Below are 17,230 nucleotides of genomic sequence, written 5' to 3' on the forward strand. Positions count from 1 at the left end.
GAGCTAGAGGAACAAAAATTAGAAAAGTTAATACCCTAAAACCTCCTTAAACTATTACGTTTTTGTCAATTTTCTACTTAAACTATTCGTTATCCCCAAATACCCTCTGAACTATATTGCTCTTTATATTAAAACCCTCTCGTTCCTGATTTCACGTGGACTGATACTAGTCACGATTACTCTGGGAATGCCGGCTTTACTTTTAGAACCTGATCCCCTATTAATTTTATGAGTCGAAGAGATTTATTACCATATGATATAATCAATTGAGTAGGATCTGGTTTTAGTCACGTGGCAGCTTAACAGTTAAGCACAACTATCTATTGAAAAAGGGGTACATACCTGAGTGTCACAGAATCAGGTTCTTTGACTAATTTTTTCAATGTAGCTGTCAGAAACCTTTTCTGATCCAGGGTATTTCATCACCAGATTAAACGTCTATGCTCTTTAATCAATGACATGCGTGTATACCTATTATAGTGTAAGACCGAGTTAAACATTTTACTGCACTTAGACTTGCTAATTAATTTATTAAAACATAGCCAATCAGTGAGAAAAGTCAATGATGTCCTAGTTCATTTTGATCAATCCAAGCTCTAAGCAGTTTCTTTTAAAGGGTCCATCCTTAAAGCTTTGGTAAATATATAAGAAATCTTCTCCTGTCTTGCACAACTTCATAGAGATGTGACCCTTTTCTACATTATCTCTCAAAAAGTGATGCCTCACATTAATATGTTTTGTTCTTTTGTGATGAACCAGGTTCTTTGCCATGTTCATTGCACTTGTATTATTACAAAATATAGGAACTTGTTCAATCATTACTCCATAATCTTTCAGTTGTTACTTGATTAACAATAGTTGAGCACAATATGAAGTCACAACTACATACTCAACTTCTGTAGTTGGTAGAGCTGTTGTGTTTTATTTCTTTGAAGCCCATGAGATCAGACATGAACCAAGGAAGCGTGTCACCCCGAATGTGTTCTTTCTATCGATCAAATACCCAGCACATCTGCATCCGCATATCCAATCAAGTCAAATGAATCATCATATGGATACCAACGAACCAGGTCTTGAGCACCTTTGAGATATCTCAAGATCCTTTTAACAACCTTTAAGTATGACTCCTTAGGATTGGATAGAATTTTTGCCCAGACCCATACTATACACAATATCTAGCGTATTTGCGGTTAGGTAAAGCAAAGACCCAATCATATCCCTATACTTCTTTTCATCAATAAAGGAACCAGGTTTATCTATATCTAATTTAGTTAAGCAATGGGAGTATCGATTGTCTTTGCATTGTCCATATCAAACCTCTTGAACAGCTCTTTGATGTACTTCTATTAATGTATCATTTTTCCTTTTGTAGTCTGCTTAACTTGAAGTCGAAGGAGAAATTCAATTGTCTCATCATGCTCCTTTCGAATTCATTCCCCATAAGTTTAGCAAACTCATTGCATAAGGATTTATTTGTGGCTCCAAAGATGATATCATCAATATATATTTGAATAATCAACACATTCTTGCCACTCTTTAACAAGAATAAAGTGTTATCAATTTTACCGCATGAAAATTTGTTTTCCAAGAGAAATTTTGACAGTTTTTCATATCATGCTCTTGGAGCTTACTTCAGCCCATACAATGCTTTGTCTAATTTGTACTCATGATCTGAAAACTCATGATCAAATCCTTGAGGTTGGCAAGGACACACTTCCTCTTTCAAGTACCTATTTAGAAAATAACTCTTCACATCCATTCGATACATCTTAAAAACCATGTAGGAGAAAAGCAATGAGCACTTGAATGGCTTCTATTCTAGCAACTAGAGCATGTTTCATCATAATTGATGCCTTCTTCTTGATTGCAGATCTGTAACAACCAACCTTACATTGTTTCTAGTAATATTCCTTGTCCATCAACTTTATTTCTGAACACCTACCTAGTTCCAATAACTTCCCTGTCTTCTGGCCTAAGAACCAAGTATCATACCTTATTCCTTTCGAGTTGATTGAGTTCCTCCTGCATAGCCACTATCAAAGCTGCATCTTCAATTGCTTCTTAGATGTTCTTTGGCTTAACCATGGATATATAGACTATGAAAGCAATCATGTTTCTAAACTTTGATATTGTCACCATTCCAAAGCTAACAAGTGTTAGAATATTAGTGAGTGGATTGGAACTTCGATGCTATGAGTGCCATTATTTTTTTCATGTTTGGCGGTGGAACCTAGAGCATTTATATCTGCATAATTGTTTTGATTTGTTTCACTTGCATGTTGTAGATCATGTTCAACTTCCAAAGGACTTGGTTCTTGTGCCTATTCTGTAACAGCATCTGAAAGTTCTTGGTTTGATTTTTCTTCATAGTTACGTGCTTATCCAAATTCTCCTCAGCAACATGTGTACCTTTCTCTATCAAGTAGTTATATTCATAAAAAATCACATGTATACTTTCTTCAACACACACGGTTCTTTTAGTATATGCTTTTTAAGCTTTACTATATGGAGAGTAACCTAGAAAGAAACCATCATCACTTTTAGCATCAAAATTTTCTAAAACCTCCTTATTGTTATTATGTACAAAACACTTGCGACCAAAAGCACTAAGGTAAGTTATATTGGATCTTCTGCCCATAAGTAATTCATAGAGAGTCTTATCAATTATTAGCCTAATCATGTACCTATTAGTAATATAATATGCAGTATTCACAACTTTACTGTAGAAATAGTTAGGTAGGCCACTAGCAATCAACATAGTTCTTGCCATATCTTCTGAAGTCCTATTCTTTCTTTCAACGATACCATTTTGTTACAGGGTATTAGGTGCAGAGAAATTATGATCAATGACATTGCTTACACAGAACTCTAGAAAGTTTACATTTTCAAATTCGTTTCCATGTACAGATCTAATGCTAGCTACATGGCTATCCATTTGTTTTTGTAATTTCTTAACAAAGGTCACACACATATCATATGTTTTATCTTTAGTTGAAAGAAATATGGTCCATATGGACCAAGAGTGGTCATCAATAATTACAAATACATATCTTTTTCCTCATCTACTCGAAACTCTCATAGGTCAACATAAGTCCATGTGCAATAGTTCTAAAAGTCGAGAGGTACTAGCCTCTTTCTTTGATCTGAAGGATGATATGACATGTTTAGCTTTAATACAAGCGTCACAAATTTTATGTTCCTTGAATTTTAATTTTGGGAAGCCAAGAACCATGTCCTTGGTGATTAACTTGTTCAACGTAGAAAAACTAACATGTCCTAGCATCTTATGCCATAAGAGGGAACCAATATCAAGTGCACTAAGACATGATAATTTATTTTCAGGTGAAGATATAATATTAGCTTAATAAATATTTTTGTGCTTTTTCCTTTAAGAACTAAGTTTCCAGCCTTCTCATTTGTAACCATGTAGTTTTCAGAAGTAAACAACATATGGTTCCCTAAATCACACATTTAAGATACGCTCAACAGAATGTGTTTGAAACCCTTAACATATACACATTTTCAATTGTATATGAGTGGTACTTACTAACCTTAAGTATGTTGATTATATTATCTTTCTTGTCATATTCAAAAGCCGCGCTCTCTCCTTGGTGGGCTTTCAGTGAGAGGAGATTATCTTTATTTCTAGTCATGTAGCAGGAACAAGCAGTATCCATATATCATGAGTTCTTGCTTCCTCTCACCTTAGCCTGCTAAAACATTTAGACGTCAGCTTTAGAAATCCCAGACAAGCTTGGGTCCCTTTCTTTGAGTTAAAGGATGAATCACATTCCTTTAGTCCATCCTGGTAATCTTCTATTTTTCGGTAAAGAACAAGGTTTACTAATGTTCCTTTTCTCAACATATGTGACATTCTTCAGATTTGCTTTAATCCTAGTTGTGCATGTTTTCTTGAAGTATCTATTATTACCATAGTGAGTGCATAGGCGATTGTAAGGGATGTCAATATGCTTGCTATGTGGATTATAGGGGATTTTTAGCCTTAGTGAGTCCTAAGCCCTTTTTGTTGCTATTATGGTTTTCATGATGCTTAAACATGAGATGTGAAAACCTGGACCATTTTAAGTTTCTTTCTAGCCTTATCTAAATTCTCTTGAAGCACCCTAGCCTTTTCAGATTCAACGGGGAGATTAGTGTTAACTCTCTTTGATTCATTCTCGAATTTCTCCTGAATATTTGTGGCTATATTTTTATCTTGGATGGGAGCATCGAGCAATTTCTTGTTCTCAATTTCTAAGGTTGTCTTTTCATCTTCTAATGTAAGAACTGCTCATTAAGATTAGTAATGAAGATTTCAATGTTCTGTTTAGTTACTTTAGATCTTTATTCTCAAACTAAGTGATGCATAGTCATTCAGTAATTATTCCTTTTCAACAGAAACCTTTTAACATGCATCAACTAAGACACCAGATAAGGAAATTAATTTCTTTTTAGAGTAACTATGATTTTGTCTTTAATGTCCTGAATGCTTATCTTGGGTTCTTCTCGTCACCATTAGAGTTTGAATTTGCCATTAATGCCAGAATATTTTTAGGTTCTAAATCATTGTCTTCCTTGGCCATTAGTGACTGATCATCTTCGTCACTTTTATCATCATCATCATCAAACTCATCAGTAAAGATGATTGCATTGTAACCATAACCCTTTACACAAATTTGTCCATAATCTTATTTGTCATTTTGCGTCCAGGAACCCGATCTCTTTTCTGTTGTTTAACTTTCTTAGGATTGTTCTTTTCCACTTAGTTTCCCACAATGGACGATCCTTAGTGAAGTGATATTTCTTCCCACACTTGTAGCATCAATCAGAATTATTTTTCTCTATGACTTTATGATTTGATGAGCTATCATTTTTCGGAAATCCACCTTTTATGATGCTCATATGAACCCTCTAGTAAGCAGTGCCATATTATCTTCTTTAGTGTCTTGTTTCTAAGTGGTCTTATGATCTAGGTTTTTGGTTATAGGAGGTTCAATAGACTGTCGATTTAGATGTGTTACGATAAAAAATCCACTAGTCTTGATGGCATCTAACCCAACCCGTTAGGTTAGCCACTTAACAATTAACACAATTATAATAGAGTAAAGGTAACTAACAAATGATATATCTGGATTCCATACAATATCCCAAGGACTAGTAGTACAAGTCATGAGCTACTAAGACTGGATTATTGCAAAAAATGACACAAAATGAATACAACTTCTATTTGAAATGTATATAAAAAGAATTCAATTCTAAAACTACCCAGAGACAAGTGGTAGTCACACCCGGAAGGCACGAACATCTTCAGCGTCAGCTCCCGTTATCCACCGTAGCTTTTCTCCAAGATCTGAATACAAGGTACAGAAGTGTAGTTGAGTACAACTGACCCCATGTACTTAGTAATTATCTTGACTAAACTCGTTGAAGTAGTGACGAGGCTTTTTAATTAAAATATACTCATTGATATAACCTGTGCAGAAGACTAGCAATAGAACGATAGTACAACATAATAGAAAAGGGTACAATAAACAAATATGCGGAGCAGTAAATGGTTACTAGAAGAAATCACTATTAATTATTCCTCAATACCTCGGCCAATCCTTTCCTTAGAGCAGTAACCAACAAACCATGATAGTAAATCTATAACTTGCATATTTTGAGTAATGTACTCAAGATATCAAATCGAATGGTACGGCAACACCTTTCGTGCATTCATCTCATCCTCACCAAATATGTATATAACAATATCAACTAGATGAAAGAAGGCCAATAACAATAATGACAAAGTGGAAAGTACACAGATAGCTATAACGAACAAGGCAGTACGTATGGACAACGACAATAGACTCGGTAAAAGGAATAGAAGTAATGATAGCAATTAGAAAAGAAGAACATAAATTTCAGTAACTAGCATTTTGGAAGGCCTGGATGTGGATATAACAAATAAGAGAGAAAACATGGTCTTCATGAGCTAACAAATAGAAGGCATGAATAACTAACATATTAGAAGGCTTATATGAGAGTGAAATAAATAAGGAATGACATGGATGTAGATATAACAACAAGACAGAAAAACATGATATTTGCAAGTTAAACAAATTGCGGGCATGGATAACGCAACAACAATTGAGATAGAGGACAAAGGCAGAACAACAACGACAAGTCACATAGAAAATATAGGTGCAACAGTAATAGCTCAAGGTAAAGGCATGAATGTATACACAAGGAAAAGATATCACAACATAATGCATGTCCCTCATCCTCGCTTGCATGGAAACACCCTTCATGCCATGAATGCATGATAATATAAAAATATGATAATATAAATAAAATGGCACGGAATTGCCCTTCGTGTTTTTGCTCTCCTCCTCACATGATAATGTAAATGAGAACACAATAATATAAATAAAACTGCACGGCATCACCCTTCGTGCTTTTACTTTCATCCTCACATGATAATGTAAATAAAATGGCACGACATCAACCTTCGTGCTTTACACTCTTTTCACCAAGCATATGTATATCAATGACAAGCAAGGTAGGAAGCATGAATAATATCAATGAGAGTGTTTAAGCAAATATTTCAAATGAACATCAATCACAGTTTTCAAGCCAAAAACAATTCAATAAACCTTAAGTACTTTATTGTTCAGATATTTCAACAAGTCTCAAAATGATCTTAACTCAACTGTAGAATCCAATATTTCAAGAATAACGGTCGTAATTAAACACATCAATAGTTTCACAAGAATCTGTCAAATTTTAATCAAGTTATAATGAGCTAAACTTTGGTTTCTAGCATTTAATTCATATTCTTAGTAATCTAAAAGACAAGTAAGACGTGAAACAAAAAGGTCACGTAATTCTACAAAGCACAATTAATTGTATAATTTTCTCCCGAGCATGATTAACCCTGGAACATGCATATACGCTCGTCACCTCATATATGCATCACCCTCTCATGTAGCAAACAATAACAATTAGTAGGAAAAATTCTCCCAGCAAAGTTAGGCAAGACACTTACCTCAACAAGCTAAATCGATATACTAGAAGCACCATCCCTCTTAAATCATCCTCCGAATGACTTGAAACTAGCCAAAAGCAACTCAAAATAATCAAATAATTCCAAAGGAAGGAAACCCAATTGATAAAGGTCTAATCTTTACACGTTTACTCAAAGTCAACCAAAAAGTCAAACCTGGGCCCACACCTCGGAACCCGACAAAACTCACAAAATCTGACAACCTATTTAATTAAGAGTCCAACCATACTAATTTTACTCAATTTCGACTCCAAATTGATGTTAAAAACTCAAAATTTCACTTTAGGAAAGTTTAGACAAAACCCCTCTATGACTGTTTTGAAATGATGAATCAAATGTCAAAAACGAAGATGAAATCATGGAATATAATCAAAATTGAGTAGAAGACACTTACCCCAATCAATGTGATAAAAATCACCTTTAAAATCCAAGCTCCATAGCTCAAAATATGCTCAAATGTCCGAAACATTTGAAATAGAGTACTTTATATCACTGCTGCAACAATACCCTTCGCGAATGCGGTAGTAGCCTCGCATTCGTGAAGCACAAACTCACACTGCCACACTTTATTCTATGCGTTCGCAGCAACACTCTTACGAACGCGATGAAGCACACCGCCATACCTCCGCGATCGCAGATAAACCACGGTGAAGAACCCATCAAGAGTAACCAGCCTCGCGCAACACTACGTGAACGCATAACCATGGACGTGAACGTGAAGACTAAAAACTTTAACCTAGTGCGAACACAATCTCTGAAGCACGAACGCGAAGAACAAATAGCTCCACTGACTAAAATACCCATTGCGATCGCATTCTGTCTCCCACGATTGCGAAGCACAACTGAAACACCAGAAAACCAGCAATCTCATTCAACTCCGAAATGGTCCAAAGTCAATCTGAAATACATTCGAGCCCCTCGAGACCCCATCCGAACATGCCAATAAGTCCCATAACATAACACGGACTTACTCGAGGCCTCTAATCACACATAACAACATCAAAACCACGAATTGCACCTCGAATCGAACTTAATGAACTTTTGAACTTTCAACTTCTAAAACTCATGCCGAACTATATCAATTCAACTCGGAATGGACTCAAATTTTACACACAAGTCCAAAATGGTATAACGAAGCTATTCTAATTCCAGGAACCACAATCCAAACTTGACATCATAACTTATGAACATTTCAGACCTTCAAATTTCCAACTTTCGCCAATTCGTGCTGAAACTTCCTAGAACAATCCAAATGCAAATCCGGACACATGTCAAGTCTAAAATCACTACCCGAACCTAATGAAACCATCAAAACTCCGATCTAGGGTCAAATATGTAAAAAGTTAAACTTGGTCAACTCTTCCAAATCAGAGTTTCTTACATGAGAATCTCTCTTCCGAATCATCTGAAAACTAAAACCAGCAATTCAAATAAGTCATATGAAACCACTCAAAACCTCAAACAACTAAACGGAATGCAAATACATAAAATGACCGGTGGGTTTGTTACAAGATGATCTTAATTACGCTTTAACTTAAGGTCTCCAGATTGCCAATAAGATGATCAAGAGTCATTGTGTTCAAATGTCTTGCTTCAGTTATTGCATTAACCTTGTTATCCCATGAGGGTGGCAATATGCTCAGGATTTTGTTTTGTGGGATAATTTTTTCCAAGAGATATCAACTTGTTGATGATTGATGTAAGCCTTGTATGCATCTTCAGAATAGTTTCCCCCTCTTTCATCTTAAAAGATTCATATTGCCTAGTCAACATGTTGATCTTTGAGTGTTTAACTTAAGATGTACCTTCACTTGCACACTGCAAGGCATCCCATATAACTTTTGCATCTCTGTATGTTAAGATTCTATTTTAGTCATTTGGACCAATATCACATATCAAAATCCTCTTAGCTTCAGCATACTTTTGAACTCTTTTGATATTATCTTCAGAATATTCTTCTCTAGGCTTTGGTCCGATGGTGATACCTTTGTCACCAACCATCATGGGAATCTTTGGTTTATTTTAAACAACATCCAAAGCTTCAGGTCTTCTCCTTGCATTAAATCGTGCATACTTTCCTTCCATCAACCATGGTATTTTTCCCTAAACAATGGTGGCCAAAAAGTTGATAATCCTTCTTAAACGTTCGGTGGTAGCCATTATAGAATATAGATCCTTTCAACGTATTAACATCTCATGAAAGAACCTGCTCTAATACCAATTATTATTTTATAGTTGAACCAGACACAAGAAGGAGGTTGAATTGTATGTTACCAATATTTATAATTTCAAAGAACCTGGTTCTTTGAACTAACTAGACAAACACAGACAGAAATAAATTGCGAAAATTACACAGTAGATGAATTTTTACGTGAAAAACCTCATTGTTCAAGGGAGTAAAAATCATGACCTAACCCAGTAGTTTTTTTCTCAAAACTTCACTTAAATCCAATAAGCAGTTTTATGTTACAACTCTATAACTGTATACAGTCAAAATTAGGAAAGATCGATTTGAGACTTCTATGGCAGTTCAAGCGCGACCTCGTTGGGATTAGAACACGGTCCACAGCCCGTCCTCGAGGAACTCACCTCGGCGGGGTACTTCGAAGATTCACCATGATGTACCTCGAGGTAGTATGAAAATTGATGTCAGTTATGGAAAAGCAGGAAAACCCCGACGGCATATGATGAGGACTGACAGAGTCTGCAAGAATAGTACAAATCCGTACTAGGTCGTTATACATATGTATTAATAGCATTTCTTCGTCATTTATTAGCCATGTACTGTGTTGGAATTCACCCCTCCTATATAAAAGGGACCTTTCATCTTGTAAGCGGGCTAGGATAATCAATGAATACAAATAAAACATTCTCTGCTCTTTGCTTAAACAATTGCTTTTCACATTTATTGTTTATTCTTTCATTGTTCATTTATTGTTCTTCATTTTATTTCTCATTATCAACAGCTAAAGGCCATCTTTCGGGCCCTCATCATCAGTAATTCGTCATCAATTGTTCATCACTATTAGCCCATCTAGACCTCTAGGCCCTACATCAGCCAGCTCGAGGCCCAGTCCTGTGGCCCTATTGGTTTGAATTTCTTATTTTCTTTACTTACACCTAGCATCTATTGCCTAACAACTAAATTAAAATAAATCACATATTCTTAGAACCACAAAATAAACAGTTTGGCGCCCACCGTGGGGCTAAGAATAATAGTGATTGTTTTGGTGCTAGTTTTCTAATAACACAAGTTATTCTTCACACTTTTTCTTATCCAAGAATCTCTGATTTCAGGTCAAAAATGTCTAACCCAGCAAACTCACGTGAAAACAATGGTGTTGGGATTCAGGGAGAAAATAGTGCAGACGCTGATTTACCATCGCAAAACCCGGGTGTAGCACCAGCAGATGCCGGTGTGCCACTGTAAAACTAGGGGAAGAACCAGCACAAATCCCCATCGACGTGAGCTCACGGAACGCTGTGCAAGTCGATATAAGCTCTCCTACTGACGGAAGTGTGCGCGGTGAGGAAAGGGACGTTAGTCTTCAAGTCATTTTTGAAATGTTGCAAGTGCAACAAGTGGCTATTGCTCAGCTACAAACTCACCAAAAAACCGCAAGCACCGTAGCACCGGAAACAGCTCCTCGAGTCGAGTAGGCGCTGCAGAGATCGAGCAACAATGGGTCAGCAACAGACCCCACTATTATGAAGATGCTCGTGGACCTCACCAAAAGAATTGAATCGGGAGAAAAGAAGATCAAAGATAACGATAAAATGGTGGAGACTTATAACTCAAGGGTCGATCAGATCTCTAGGGCACCCCTGATTTTGAAGGGAGTAGTTTCAAAAAAGTTCGTTCAGAGGCCATTCCCATCAAGTGCAGTCCAAATCCCATCCTGAAGAAATTCAGAATGCCCGATGTCCTGAAGTATAACATGACCACAGACCCTAATGAGCACATCATCGCTTACACTTGTGCGGTAAAAGGAAATAACTTAAAGGATAACGTGATAGAGTCTGTCCTGTTGAAGAAATTTGGAGAAACATTGTCGAAAAGGGCTATGATGTGGTATCATAACCTTCCCCCGAATTCAATAGACTCATTTTCAATATTGGTGGATTCCATTAAGAGGGCACATGCTGGTGCCATCAAGGTCGCCACCAGGAAGTCCGATGTATTCAAAATCAAACAGAGAGAGAACGAGATGCTAAGGGAATTCGTATATCATTTTCAGATGGAGAGAATGGAATTACCACCAGTCTCCGACGACTGGGCAGTACAGTCCCTTACTCAAGGCTTGAACGAACGAAGCTCAATAGCTTCAAGGCAGTTAAAGCAAAATTTGATCGAATATCCCACCGTGACCTAGGCAGATGTGCACAACAGGTACCAATCAAAGATCAGGGTCGAATATGACCAACTAGGAGTCCCCTCGGGCTTAGTATATCCCAGCAGGCTCTTTACAAAGGAGCAAAGGTTTACAGAATGGGAGCTTAGATCAAACAAGGAAAGATACTAGTCATATGTAGATGATCAAAGAAACGCGTCAAGGCATAACATGCCTCGAGGCGATCGAATGGTAGATCGGGGTCATCCCACCCAGGAACGCATGAGTAAAACTGGGTTCGATAGGCACACTGGGCCGGTAGAGGCACCCCAGTTATCTGAGTATAACTTCAACGTCAATGTCTGGGGCATCGTATCGGCCATAGGGAAAATCAAAGATGTCAGGTGGCCATAAACTTTACACTATCAGACCCTTCACAGAGGAACCCTAACTTGGTGTGTCAATATCAAGGCACTCACAGTCATAAGACCGAGGACTTAAGGTAGCTTCGAGAGGAGGTAGCCCGACTGATCAGCGAGGGGCACCTTCGAGAATTCCTCAGTGACCGAGCTAAAAACCAATTTCGGAAAAAGAGAGGCAAACAAAATAAACAAACCAGATGAACCACAACATGTCATCCACATGATCGTTAGAAGAGTCAACGCCCTACATGAACTCATTTTCAAATGGACGAAAATATCCATCACCAAGAAAGGTGAACTCGGACTTACATAGCAGAGGATGCTCTCACGTTCAGCAAAGAGGACAACGAGACCATGTCTCACCCTCACAATGACGCACTGGTAATTTCTTTTCTTTTGAATAAAATTCATATTAAACATGTGCTCGTGGATCTAGGTAGCTTGGCCAGTATAATCAGTTCGAGGGGGGTGGAGTATCTCGGACTACTCGACCAGATCGTAACCGCCTCTCGAGTCCTCAAAGGATTCAACATGGCGAGCGAGACAACAAAAAGGGAAATCACCCTCCCGGTCAATGTAGCCGGAACAATCCAAGATACCAAGTTTCATGTCATCGAAGGTGGCATGAGATATATTACTTACTTGGAAGGTCGTGGATACACAGTATGAGGGCAGTACCCTCAACCCTTCGTTAAATGATGAAGTTTCCAACCAAGGATGGAGTAAAAGCACTGAACGGGTAGTGGCACACACTAAGAGAGATGTTTGCGGTGCACGATGCAGCGTCGACATCTATGCCCTCTACATCGAAGAAGCCAAAAGACAAACAACTAGACAAATAGAAACCACAACCTACGTTCTTGGTTCCACCTGAATGAGTAAATAAAGGACTGTGCTGCGTCCTTGGAGCAAGAAATAAAAAATGGATCGAAGCTCTAACGCTATCAATGCTATGTACAACCTTCTCCCTTTTCATTTATGTTTTGTACTAACTTATTACATGTGTCCGATTGAGAGGAATCTAATCACCCTCCAGCTTGAAGACCTTGGGTTTTAAAGCATGTGTTGCGCTCTTTTTCCCTTAGACTAGATTTTATCCCGAATGGGTTTTATCGGCGAGGCTTTTAATGAGGCAACACCCATATGCTACCTAATGAGAACTCATCAAGTATACAAGGCTTCCCTTCAATCAACCTCAAATACTCGGGGGCATCACCCTGGGAGGTTGCCTCCTCAAAGAACTCAAACAATGCCAAGGAGGACCCCGATAGGAGAATGATGTATTGGGCCAAACGGTCGAGAACCGGGTCCATGTAGAATAATTGGGTCTCCGAAGGCAAAAAACATGTACGCATACATTAAATAATAGAGGGATCCTCTTTGCTTATCAAAACAGTCGAAGAAATTTAATGCTTTCACGCAAAATGGCTCAAGGGCCAAAAATCCTCGAACACTCGGGGACCATCATCGACAGTCAGCTCGTCGAAGCCATCAAAAAATCGAATTCGTAAGACCTCAATAAGGCAATTTCGAGCTCGTAAGACCTCAGTGAGGCAACACCAAATCTGTAGGACCTCAATGAGGCATGCCAAAACTTATAAGACCTTAAAAAGGCATAACCCCGATATTAAGACCGAGGCTATATATCGAACTTGTAAGACTCCTAAAAAGTCATACCCTCGATATAGATGTCGAGGCCATCTCACCTGGGGATTATCGATTTTGTTCGTATCAAAAGGCTTCGGCCAAATTAACGCAGCTCGGAGACGTTCGACTGCCACCGTAAAACTAAAGGCCTCCAAATACTTTGAAAACACTTCAAAAAGAACCGGTTAATCAGGATACCCTCGACATAAGAAAAGGATCTTCGATAATATCAACTCCAAACAATAAAAAGGCTTCGAAAACAAGCAGCCTTCAATAAAAAGGTTTCAAAAACTCAACCTTCGAGCGAGCCTCCCGAGGTACTCAGCTATCGTCACATATCGACTTATAATCGAGGTTCTCGTTTGAGCCGACAAAGAGTCTGACGAACATAAAACATGCCAAGGCATAATTAAAACTTCAAAAGTCTTTAGCCAAAATGAGGGAAAAAATATAACCATATTATAGGTCACATCGACCCATTCTAAAAAGAGCCTAAGGGACAATATGTAAGATCCTAAGGGCCAGCCTAAAGAGCCTAAGGGCCAATGCGTAAGAGCCTAAGGGCCAATGCTAAATGGCCTACGGGACATCCTAAAGAGATAAGGGCCAATACGTAAGAGCCTAAGAGCCAGCCTAAAGAGCCTAAGGGCCAATATGTTGAAAACCCCAGGGTCAATGAGCCCGAGTCAAAATTTGACTCGAGGGTCGAACACCGAACTGGTTATCAACAAGCATTGAAATTTATTCCAAAAGGCAAAGGGAAAACAAGAAATGACGAAAAGCAAAAATCCATATATATATGATAAAGTGTCACCAAGACGCATTTACAAGGCTCACGCCTAGAGACCTTACACAAAAAAGGAACAAATGAAAACCTAATCAACCACCGAGGTTACTTAACCAGATGAAGCTCCCTCGGAATTTGTGCCTTCAACATACTGGTCTTCGATCCCCTCCCCCTCGGGGAATTCATCATCCTCCGAACCGCTGGTCGATTCACTGGATGAACCATCATCGGATGAAAGTAGAGTCGCCAATTCTTCCTCTAAAGCCTTCGTCCTCTCGATATCGGCAGACAAATCGATTTCCCTTGCATACGCATCCTCGATAGCCTGTCTTAGAGATATTAATCGGGCATGTTCAAAGGCACATGATAGTTTAAGCTCGGCCTCTTCGGACACCTTCATGACTCGAGTATTCGTAGCAGCAACATCTTTTCGGTATGAGGACAGAGCGCAACTACTTTTACTTGGATGCAGATAGCTCAGCAACTAGTTCAGCATAAAGAGCTTTGTACTTGCAGCTTTCTACCCTCGCCCCTTGAAGTTGTCACTCAACCGAGGTCAGCTTCTCTCGAAGAGTTTCTTTATCGGAAGACACCTCATCTATGCACTGCTTCAGCGGAAGGATTTTGGTATCTCTGACTCTAAGCTCCTCTCGCATTAGGTCATCTTTTTGCTTGAGCTGAAAAAGTCAAATTAAGGTATCAAACGCTCAATTGACTGAAGCACAAAAACAAGTCCACGAAGGTCGTAATACGTGCTCATCGAAATCAGCCCACTCTCGAGATATCCTCTCCAAATGAGCTCGAAGGTCACCTAGATACCTCTTCTTTTGGGCATGAAGGGCCTTAAGCTTATCCAATTCAGAAACGAGCTTCCTAAATTTGTCCTCACAATGAGCCAACTCTGTTTGCGACTTGGAAAAGGCTTGGTTAGAGATCTTTAAAGACTGAAAACACAGAAGAAGGGAGTCGGAAGAGTAAGAATCGAAACTCAAAATACAACGGTCGAATCAAGATTACCTGTTATCGAAGCTTCTTGGCTTCTTCAAAGATCAATGAGGTGTCGATATCGGGGACTTCTTCAACCCTAACAAAATATCCTTCAAACATACTATTCTCTCTGGGGGATGCACCGACAATGGGTGTTTTCATATTTTGGGCATCCCGTATTTGCCCGGGAGAGAATAATGGGCCGGGCAGAGGCTCATCTACGTTGATCACCTCGACTGGGTCGAAGGGGGCCCTCTCCCTTCCACGAGGGGCTTTATCATTAGTTTCTTCAAGTTCATCAACCAGGTGCCCCTCGACATCCGATGTGTTTTGGTCGATGGTCGGTCTGGGGACTTTGTCTTAGACCCCTTTAACAATTCCCTTAGTTTGGGTCGGGACCACCTCAGCATCAGTCACCTTCAACTTAGTAGATCTCGGGGCAACAACACTTCTTCTCCCCCTAAGTACCACTGGATGGTCATCACTCTCTTCACCCTCGGCACAAAGACTTTCGGCCGCCTCCCGAGTTGAGGCCACTGAATCGGCCAACGGTTTTTGAATTTTAGCCTTTTTTGTCTTCAAAGACTCGGCCGATGATTTCTTCTTTCTCTTTTTCTCTTTAGCAGGTTTTGGGATATCTGCTTCCCCGGGCGGGGATTCCCTCATCAAAATGGCCTCTCCAAGGCCTGCATTTATACAAAGGATGTGAGTACTAGTGAGAGACATCTTCTCTAAAGAGCTCAAGCATTAATAGAGATAAATACTTACCATGATTTTTAGCCTCCCAATGGGTCTTAGCCAGATCGCACCACGCGCTTAGCATATGGGTAGATCGAATCAAGTCGTTGGACCCAGCCCGGGAGATCTTTGAAAGCACCGGGGTACCACTGGACAGTTGTATTGTCGAAGAAAGTTAATTCAAAGTAAAGAAAAGGTATCCAATTAGTGGAGCATGTTTACTTACGATTTATATTCCATTTTTCGGGGAATGATATTCTCTCAGCAAGGATCAGGTCCGAGATCTTGACTCAGACAAAACGGCTTATCCACCCCCGATCCTTGTCTTCATCGATACTAGCAAAAAAGGCCTTTCGGGGATCGACATTTTAGCTTAATCAGGGCACCTCGGTAAAGTTGGGGGCTATACAGTCTAATTAGGTGGTTGAGGGTAAAAGGCACCCCCTCAACCATGTTTGAGAAATATCTAATCATATAAACAATGTGCCAGGATGATGTATAGATTTGTCCAAGTGTCACCTGGTATTGGCTGCAGAAGTCAAGGATCACTGGATCTATTGATGGTAAAGAGGCTTCTACCGGGCCTAAGGTGAAAGGATATGTGTATTCACTAAGGAAACTGGCCTTGTGCTTGGTTATGTCTTCTCCTCGTGAAGGAATCTCTACTTGCACTGACTTTCCCCAATGGCAGTCGACCTTCACCTTCTCGATTTCAGTTATTAAACTGTTGTATTCGTATCGTCCCGGAACAGAGGAGGGGTTTTCAACCTGGAAGTCAGAAGATGTATCACAAGGCCTGGGAGTACACTCCTTGATACTAGGAGGAACTACCGGTTTACCTTTAGTCATTGAGAAGATGATGAAGTTTTTTCCTTTTGAGGGACAGTTTTAGAGGTTTTGGCCATTTCTAAAGCGAAGGATCTGTGAAAATGGAAAATATCGTTAGAGAAGAAAATGGAGAGTTCAAGGAAATTGAAAAGGGCTAAATGAAATCTTGGAAGCACTAAGGGAGTAATATCGGCAAAGTTATGAGGTTTTGTCTATTTATAAAATTCGTTTAAACGTGCTGAAAAAGCCAGAAGGTCGACCGTTGGCCGTCCATAATTAATAATTTTGGGAGTCGTTCCAAAGCAACCCTTCAGTCACTTCAATAACTTACATTATGATGTTGGCATCAGAGCCAAAGCATCGGGAATCGGTTGTTAGAAATTATTGAGAACAATCTACGAGTTTGGCTCGAGTAGTACATTTGCTCGATTATTTAGCCCCCGGG

General features: G+C 39.1%; 1 protein-coding gene across 1 annotated transcript; it reads right to left on the reverse strand.

The window, feature by feature from the left end:
• Positions 1-14,341: 14,341 nt before the first annotated feature.
• LOC138870393 (uncharacterized) lies at positions 14,342-16,806 on the reverse strand. The gene is made up of 5 exons (XM_070148195.1): positions 16,578-16,806; positions 15,688-15,905; positions 14,985-15,176; positions 14,826-14,909; positions 14,342-14,716 (listed from the first exon to the last, which is right to left on the reverse strand). Exons 1-5 carry the CDS (start codon positions 16,804-16,806, stop codon positions 14,342-14,344), a joined length of 1,098 nt encoding a protein of 365 aa, XP_070004296.1.
• Between the last annotated feature and the right edge of the window lie 424 nt (positions 16,807-17,230).

Source organism: Nicotiana sylvestris, chromosome 6, assembly GCF_000393655.2.
Source record: "Nicotiana sylvestris chromosome 6, ASM39365v2, whole genome shotgun sequence".
Lineage (NCBI taxonomy): Eukaryota > Viridiplantae > Streptophyta > Magnoliopsida > Solanales > Solanaceae > Nicotiana > Nicotiana sylvestris.

What these genes read in the sequence shown, in the direction of transcription:
- LOC138870393 (XM_070148195.1), bottom strand. Translation starts at nt 16,806, where the DNA reads ATGACTAAAGGTAAACCGGTAGTTCCTCCTAGTATCAAGGAGTGTACT. An exon ending in AGAGTGATGACCATCCAGTG is followed by an intron (nt 15,177 to 15,687) that starts GTACTTAGGGGG and finishes CTGTGTTTTCAG; the next exon opens with TCTTTAAAGATCTCTAACCA. An exon ending in GGGCTGATTTCGATGAGCAC is followed by an intron (nt 14,910 to 14,984) that starts GTATTACGACCT and finishes TGACTTTTTCAG; the next exon opens with CTCAAGCAAAAAGATGACCT.